Here is a 9,471-nt window from a genome sequence, read left to right on the forward strand (position 1 = left end):
ATGTCAACAAGTTTGAGAAATGAAACACCACTAGCCAACCATAAGGCAGAATGACTAATCTCTGGGACATTGACACTACCACTCCTGAGAGGACATGACACACCAAGAACCTCATTTATGGGTTATGGGAATGAAAATGATACGGTCATTTTAGAAGATTGTTTGGCAGCAAAACCAAGCACACTCTTACTATAGGAGACAGCAATCATGTTTCTTGGTATTTATTTAAGTCAGTTGAAGCTATGTTTGCACAAAAAACTTGTCAAACTCTAACAGTTACCAAGATCCTTCAGTAAGTGAAACTGAGATAGCCTAATTCAATCACAAAATGGAATATTATTCAATGCCAAGTTAAATGAGCTGTCAAATCATGAAGTCTCTGAGAAAACACGTTTATCACTGAAGTAAGCTGAAAAATTCTAACTATATGAAATATCAAAAAATTCAAAGGGTACAGGCAGTATAAAAGACCAATGATTTCCAGAGATTCAGAAAATGGAGATGTAGATGAATAAATTGATTTTGAAGATTTGGTGTCAGAGAAATGGCTTCGTGTTACTAAAAAATATATGCATGTCATGATAAATTGTGTGTGTGTGTGTGTATGTGTGTGTGTGTGTGTGTGTGTGTAGTAAGTAGAAGGAATCCTAGTTAAAGTGATGGACTCAGGGAAATATATGTTACTATTGAAGCTCAATCAGTTATAAGAAAAGTACCACTCTAGACTGAACTATAATGAGGAAGGTTGTGCCCAGTTGTGGCAGTTCTCTATGCCTTTTAATATTTTTTGTTGGTTTAACATTGATTAAAAGTCATTTATTTCAGAAGGAAACGTACCTTTAAGATAATAAGACGTATTGTGGAGTTATAAGAAGTAAGAGAGAAGAGCATTACTGTTTGATATTCAAGGCAAATGGAATCTTTGAGCTGACTCATGATCACCTGGCTTAGGACATTGTGAGAACTCAGAAACAATGGGCAATGGGTCATCTTTTCAGTACAGAATGCAAAGGATTGGGGAAAACATGGACCCTAATTTTATGCACTTGAAAGAGTTTATGGTGATTAGAGCTTTAAATATGAAAATAGAAAATAAAAAGTAATCATCCAAAATACATAAGAATTCTTATGACCTTGGAGATAGAAAGATTTAAACAGTAGAATAGTGCTACCCAGACATGGAAAATATTGACAGATAAGGTTAAGTTAAAATTAGTAATTTTTGTTTCTCAAAGAAGGCATAGAAAAAATTATTTGCAATATGCATATACAAAACAGGATTATACTAAGAATATAGATTCTCCTACACACCAAAAAGCCATCAGACCAATGCCTCAGATAGGAAATATACAAAAGACCTCATCATGAGAATGCATCTGAATGGTCAATAAACATGTGAAAGTTTGTAACATTTCATTGCTCTCCAGGGAAATGCTAATTAAATGTACACTATGACATCCATACTCACTAGAGTGGTTAAAACCGGGAAAGACAGCATCAAATGTTGACAAGATTATGGAGCAACTGGAATTCCCATGTGTTGCTGCAATTACTTTTTCACATTGCTAGGAATGGAACCCAATCCACTGAGTGCACTAGGCAAGCATTCTACTATTGAGCTATTTCGAGCATTTAAAGGAATGTCTTTGAGACAGTGACTGGCTCTGTATCCCACTCTGGCCTTGAATTTGTGATACCTCTTTGTGTGTCTTCTCAGAGATGGGACTAAAGGGGTGAGCCACCAGCTCAGCACAAGTGCTTTTGAAAAGCATTTCACAGCATTTGTCAAGGCCAAATGTATTTTCACACTTGGATGTACAGCACATCATTCTGATACATATAACTTATGCATATTTTATACAATGGACATGTGAAGGATTGTTCACAAGAGTAACATCCAAGATGCAAATCTAGGCTTGATGTGATGCACGCCTATAATCTCAGGACTCGGAAGGCAGAGGCAGGCAGATCTCTCTGAGTTTGAGGTCAACATGGTCTGAAAAGTGAGCCAGGACAGCCAGAGCTGTTACACAGAGAAACCCTGCCTTTAAAAAGCAAGCCAAAACAAACAAAGCAAGACAAAAAACCAAGCAACTGAAACTGAAACCTGGAAATTGGCAATGTTCCTTTTGTGGTGTGTTGTGTGTGCACATGATGCAGACGTGTGGAGGAATGGTACAAATGATGACAACAGCATACCATAGATGAGCATGCCAAAGAAGATGCAAGTGAAGAGCTATCTTACAGCAGAGGCATACTCTCCCAGCACTTCTTTAAAAGTCCTAAGAGAAGCAAAAATATCCTATGGTAATAAAACGGCAGGAGGAGCTTTTTTTCTCTTTAGGTGTAAACTACTTATATAGATTCTGCTTATTAGACCGTATTATCTTGGTGACCATTTGTTGTGCTGTATACTCAAGACCGGTGCCCTTTTTATGTATATTTCAGTGGAAAGTAATTGGGGAATATTCCAGTATTTTGTAGGTATCCATTACATTGAATTTATGTATTCAAAACGTCCTTCATACATATCTATTGCTATTTTGTTCATTTCAAAAGTTACATTCATTGAGAATTAACTCATCAAATGTGTCGGAACTTATGGTTGCTAAGATCTGAGCACTCAATGGAAGAACAGCTCTGCATCTTAAAGGGTGTTTAAACACAACAGGGTTGGACTGAGAACAAAAACGAGTGTACCCAATTGCAACACTAGAAAAGTACGCACGGTGGCGCTGCAGACTAACAATTTGTATTACGAGGCGCTCTAAGGATGAGCAGGAAGTCCTTCCCAGTAATCAGAATGCGAACTGTTCCCGGAGAGAAGGGGGCATTTACATAAGATCTAGGATAATGGACTCCTGTAAGCAATTCGGGAAGATTTAAGTCTAGGTTATTTCATCAAACATTATCTGTGTGGATTGAAACAGCCAAGATTTAGAAGCAACAGCGCCTTAGGAATTGCATTTGAACGATGGAGACAGCTCTAGCAAAAACGCCAAAGAAAAGGCAAGTCGTTTTTCTTACTATATTGCTGCTTTTATGGGAGGCTGGCTCTGAGGCAATTAGATATTCTATTCCAGAAGAAACAGAGACTGGATACTTGGTGGCTAATCTGGCAAAAGATCTGGGGCTTAGGGTGGGTGAATTGGCCACTAGAGGGGCGCGAATCCATCATAGAGGAAACAAAGAGCTCTTGCAGCTGGATGCAGAGTCCGGGAATTTGATCCTGAAGAAAAAACCAGATAGGGAGGTGCTGTGTGGGGCGACAGAACCCTGTATACTGCACTTCCAGCTCATACTGGAAAACCCTGTGCAGTTCTTCCAAACTGACCTGCAGCTCACAGACATAAACGACCATTCCCCAGAGTTCCCTCACAGGGAAATGCCCCTAAAAATTCAAGAAAGCGTCCAGCCAGGGACTGTGTTTCCATTGAAGGCTGCTCAGGATCCTGACATAGGCAGCAATGCTGTTCAGAACTACACAGTCAACCCCAACCTCCACTTCCATGTCGTTACTCACAGTCGTGCTGATGGCAGGAAATACCCAGAGCTGGTGCTGGACAGAGCCCTGGACAGGGAGGAGCAGCCTGAGCTCACTTTAACCCTCACTGCTGTGGATGGTGGGTCGCCACCCAAGTCTGGAACCACCACAGTTCGCATTGAAGTAGTGGACATCAATGATAATGCTCCCCAGTTTGTACAGTCGCTCTATGAAGTTCAGATTCCCGAGAACAGCCCCCTTGATGCCTTAGTATTGACTGTCACTGCCAGGGATTTAGATGCTGGGATACATGGGAATGTAGCCTACTCTTTGTTTCAAGGTGGTGAAGTTTCTCAACCATTTGTAATAGACCAAGTTACAGGAGAAATTCGCCTTAAAGGGGCATTGAATTTTGAGGCAACAACGTATTATACCATGGAAATTGTAGCGGCAGACAATGGAGGTCTTTCAGGAAAATGCAGTGTAGCTATACAGGTGTTGGATGTGAATGACAACGCCCCTAAACTCACCATATCTTCGCTCACTAGTTCAATCCCAGAAAATGTTCCTGAAGCTGTAGCCGCTGTTTTCAGTGTTTCTGACCCAGATTCTGGGGACAATGGAAGGATGGTGTGTTCTATTCAGAATGATCTTCCATTTCTCTTAAAACCCACATTTGAGAACTATTACACTTTAGTGACAGAGGGGCCACTGGACAGAGAGAACAGAGCTGAGTACAACATCACCATCACAGTCACCGACCTGGGAACACCCAGGCTCACAACCCAGCACACCATAACAGTGCAGGTCTCTGACGTCAACGACAACGCCCCCGCCTTCACACAAAGCTCCTACACCCTGTTTGTTGAAGAGAACAATAGCCCCGCCCTGCACATAGGCACCATCAGCGCCACAGACTCAGACTCAGGCTCCAATGCTCATATCACCTACTCACTGCTGCCCACCCACGACCCGCAGCTGGACCTCTCCTCGCTCATCTCCATCAATGCTGACAACGGACAGCTGTTCGCGCTCAGGGCACTGGACTACGAGGCCCTGAAGACCTTCGAGTTCCGCGTGGGCGCCACAGACCAAGGCTCTCCCGCGCTCAGCAGTCAGGCGCTGGTGCGCGTGCAGGTGCTGGACGCCAACGACAATGCGCCCTTCGTGCTCTACCCGCTGCAGAACGCCTCTGCGCCCTTCACAGAGTTGCTGCCCAGGGCGGCAGAACCCGGCTACCTGGTCACCAAAGTGGTGGCTGTGGACCGCGACTCTGGCCAGAATGCCTGGCTGTCATTCCAGCTGCTGAAGTCCACGGAGCCAGGACTGTTCAGCGTGTGGACTCACAATGGCGAGGTGCGCACCTCCAGGCTGCTGAGTGAGCGCGATGTGCCCAAGCACAGGCTGCTGCTGCTGGTCAAGGACAATGGCGATCCTCCGCGGTCTGCCAGTGTCACTCTGCACGTGCTGGTGGTGGATGGCTTCCCTCAGCCCTACCTGCCTCTGCCAGAGGTGGCGCACGATCCCGCGCAGGATGAGGACGCACTCACGCTGTACCTGGTCATTGCCTTGGCATCGGTCTCTTCACTCTTCCTCTCGTCTGTTCTGCTGTTTGTGGGGGTAAGGCTGTGCAGGAGGACCAGGGCGACCTCACTGGGTGGCTGCTCTGTGACTGAGGGCCACTTTCCTGGTCAACTGGTGGATGTCAGCAGTACAGGGACCCTGTCCCAGGGTTACCAGTATGAGGTGTGTCTGACTGGAGACTCTGGGACCACAGATTTCAAGTTCTTTAATCCCATTATCCCCAGTGGTCTGTTTCAAGACCCCTAGCTAAATTCCAGTCACCAGGAGACGTAGGTTTCAATAACCACATCAGAAATAGTTGCTTTTTATTTTCCTTTTGCTTTCCATATTCTTTCCTTGAGTCAATATATTTCTACATCGATTTTATTCTCTGTTTTCTTTTAGTGTATTTTTTTTGGGGGGGGTGAGAACTGTGCTTCCTATTTTGTCAGTGTAAACCTAATGCATCTTTTTCCTTCACTAATTTAGGAGGGGGATGTATAACTCTGTTGTGTTTCTCTGGTTATTTCCAATGCTGTTCTCAGGAACTCATTTCTTCCTCTCCATTATAACCAGCATGGATTTCTGCAACATCCACTTCAAATAGTGTCTTGTTGAGGCTATGCATATAGCTTGCTGTATAGAATTAATTTTGATTTTCACTTCCCTCCAGCTTGGTAAATTTTCCGTGTTCAACATCCATTGTGACATTTTCAGAGGTGCACACACCACACCTTGATACTATTCACTTATCCCATTCCTTAATTCTCTGTTTTTCTCCCCATCACCGTCTTAAACCCCCCCCCATTTTGCCTTCATGTACTAACTGAATTTTAGAGGGTGATTATTTAGCTTAAATGATTTGCAGCTCCATGTCTCTCAAAATGACATTTTCATTCTCGATGCCCGAATAAAGTAACTCCATCATGCATGTGCTTCCCTCACCAACACATATGTGTTATAATGGTAACACAGCATTGTGTACAGCTAATAAAGGGTGAACATGAGATACCGTCATCTGTCATAGTTTTCCATGTCTCATACACAAAAGAAAGGAGTGCATTGTTAAGTTTATCATCTTTTCTGACAATCACAGTTAATATTTCAAGACTTTATTTGCTTAAATACAGGCCAAAATGGCTTCTAAAATGTACCAGAAATAACGTTGCTTGACCTAAGCCATTGCCAGTGGCTGAGTGTGCTTTCACCTTGTATGAGAAGAGATTTAGTGAGCCATGTGTTTGGATGATAAGCTGATTTATAAATGCTGTATAAACATGAGTGCCCATTAACCTTTCCACAAACTATGCAGATGAGTAGCTTTTAAGTGTTTTAAACTTTTTATCACTAATACTTATTTGCCATAAATAGGGTGACTCAGGGGAACTATTTCCATTGCATCCTATCTACCAATGGGTTCTTCCTTTCTATTTCCATCTGTCATGATGTAGGATTGTTGGGAATGAAATCTGCCAATCCACACCAGTATCCTTCCTACAACATTTTAACTGAAGAGTGTACAAATATAGGAATTTATAATGGGGAAAAACAGTATTGTTAGGGAAGTTGGAATTTTATACAACTAAATATAACACATGGAAGCAATGAAAATCACAATATGTGCATATTTTGAGTGAATTTCTCTAAAAAAATGTTTCACATAGCAAGTCATTATTTCTTTGGTTAAATTTACTTAAAAATCATTTTCCATATTTTATCACCCAGATATATCTATCTAGTATTTGAATGTTCTACAAGAAAAATAATTGAACTTATCAAAAATTAAAAATGAGTTGGGCAATGGTGGTACTTACCGTTAATCCAAGGAGGCAGAGGCAAAGGCAGAGGCAGAGGCAGAGGCAGATGAATCTCTGTGAGTAGAAGGCCTGGTCTACAAAGTGAGTTTCATGACAGCCAAGCCTGTTACACAGAGAAACCCTGTCTCAAAAACCCAAAAATAACTGAAAATAGTTTTGGAAATTATGGAAAGACAAGAATTGAAATTGACGTAATTTCAATCATTAGTAGCTGTAGTTGTGTAGTTAAAACCAAATTTAAGTGCTTGCAGAAGTGGGTCAACCACTTTCCAAGCAGGAATTTCTGCAGCATAAAATTTTTTATGTTAATGAGCATTGAAAATATGAGTTATTAATAATCAAAATATCTTTGTGTTCAGCCTAAATATTCATATAAAAATTTTAGACTTTTTATCTTTTCATACATATCTGTAATTTTTCAGAAATTCTGTAATTCATGTAAGATGATTATTTTTGAGAGGCACTATATAGCATATGATATCACACTAAAGGGGAAGGGCTATATGCTGATGACCATTTACCACTTGAAGACAAAGGATGAGTTACTATCTGTGGGGATGCGTGTGTGTGTGTGTGTGTGTGTCCAAAGCCTGGGGCCCACGATATACATGATATATCCTTTATCACTAAGGTGCACCCCCAGTCCCAGATCCTATTAGCAATTTAATTTATGGTTGACCTATATTTATACATTGTTGACAAAATGGGCAGAAAATTTCCAAGCGAATAAAGCAACCTGGACTGGTTTCGAAAATAAAAAACAGTCTTGGTTCAAATTTATTTTTGTTTTTGGGCAGTTAGAAACCTTCTATTATTTAAATTACTTTCCCAAACTACTGCTATTAGTTAATTTTGAGGTAGGTTCTTATTCAGCTCTGTGTAGCCTAGGCTGGCTTCCGACTCTGCTCCTGAGGTCTGAATTACAAGTATACCTCCATTCCTGGTTCCCAAGGCCTCTTTATATGGATATTTTACTAAGTGTGGGACTCAGAGGATGTGGAAATTTGAATGTAATCGGTCCCCATGATCTCATAGGAAGTGGCACTGTTGGGAGATACGGCCATGTTGAAGGAAGTGTGTTACTGTGGGTGTGGGCTTTGAGGCCTCTTTTGCTCAAGCTTCACTCAATATAACACTCAGTCCACTTCCTGTTGCCCTCTTATCAAGACATAGCCAGCACCACAACTGCGTATGCACTGCCGTGTTCCCCGCCATGATGATAATGTAAGCCACCGCCTCAACTAAATGTTTTCTTTTTAAGATTTGCCACAGTCATTGTGTCTCTTCATGGCAATAAAAATCCTAACTAAGACAGGGGAGGCACTACATGACTACATGTATAGTACGAACTATTGTTGCACTCTGGGGCATTTTCAAACTGCAAGTCTGGTATCAGTGAAAGAGATGACTTTGTCAGTTCTCTAGGTTACTGTCAGTTATGTAAAGTTGGTATTACTAATATTTTAATGTTTGAAGAGGAAACAAAATTAAACAAAAATTGAGTCCTCTTGCTGTTAAACTACTTCAGTGGATACTAAAAAAGTTAAAGGCTCTTTTGGTTTTATTTATAGTTGATCTTGTAGTATGGAACACAGTGTTTCTTTCAACACAGATGCTCAATGTGCTCATTGAAGAACTAATTTGAAACATTTAGGAAACCATTGAATTTTGTGAGGACTTTTATCTCAAACTTGTACACACACTGAATTTCAAAAGAACAACCCATATTCAGAAAAGGAAATAACAATTTAATTGTCAGAGTAACACCACTCTCCATTGAACCAGTTTTTAATTTAAATCTGGAAACTCAGAGAAGAGCAAAATAGCAGATTAGTCTCTAATTTGGTTCCAAATTAAGCCCATTTTAGGGATGAGAAAAATACAAGATTTTTTTCTATTCATCCAACAAACTCCCAAAAATCTCTTTTAAATTTTTTGGTTTCTAATTGGTGTTTCTATTGATCTCTGGTTACCCTTGACAATATCAAAACTAAATAAATATTTCAAGATATAGATTCAGTCATTCATTCTCAAAACATAATTCTATACAGTATATACTATCCTTCATTTTTCTCTAAAGATGCCATCTCAGAAATTTAATTACTTGCTTGAAAACCCACTGTTCAATTTTAATGCATTATAATAGTTTGGCTAATAGTATTCTTAGGAGTGAAAATACTTTTCTGCTGCTCTTTTGTCACAGAATATTGTTGATGACAAGTTTGGTGTCAGCCAGCTTCTCCGTCATTATATGTAAATCCCGTTTCCTTCCACACTTGATTTTCCAAAAAGCAGAGAAGTGAAGAATCTCATTTTATTTTAGATTACTTCATTTATTCATCACGTTCTGACATTTGCTATTCCAGAGCTCAAGAGTCATGGAATACACGGCAGTTTCTATAGCTCTCCTCCTCCTTTACAACAATTCCACTTGGCATATTTTATATCAACTAGCATTTACCTCCCAATGGTCATTTCCTGTTTTTGATTTGGACAAATCAAATCTCTTTCATCTGCAGTCTTTCCATGTGGTTATGGATCTCTTTGTCCTAGGGGAGAGAACAAACACTGAAGCTGTCTAGTCATCTTTCCATGGCCTTAGTCATC

The 9,471-nt window shown here is 40.6% G+C and overlaps 1 protein-coding gene across 1 annotated transcript; it reads left to right on the forward strand.

The window, feature by feature from the left end:
• Window positions 1-2,716: 2,716 nt before the first annotated feature.
• Window positions 2,717-6,049, forward strand: LOC106143732 (protocadherin beta-6). The gene has a single exon (XM_013349607.2). The coding sequence runs from the start codon at window positions 2,975-2,977 to the stop codon at window positions 5,312-5,314; it is 2,340 nt and encodes a 779-aa protein (XP_013205061.1). The 5' UTR covers window positions 2,717-2,974; the 3' UTR covers window positions 5,315-6,049.
• The last annotated feature ends 3,422 nt before the right edge of the window (window positions 6,050-9,471 follow it).

Source organism: Microtus ochrogaster, chromosome 18 (assembly GCF_000317375.1).
Source record: "Microtus ochrogaster isolate Prairie Vole_2 chromosome 18, MicOch1.0, whole genome shotgun sequence".
NCBI classification, from domain to species: domain Eukaryota; kingdom Metazoa; phylum Chordata; class Mammalia; order Rodentia; family Cricetidae; genus Microtus; species Microtus ochrogaster.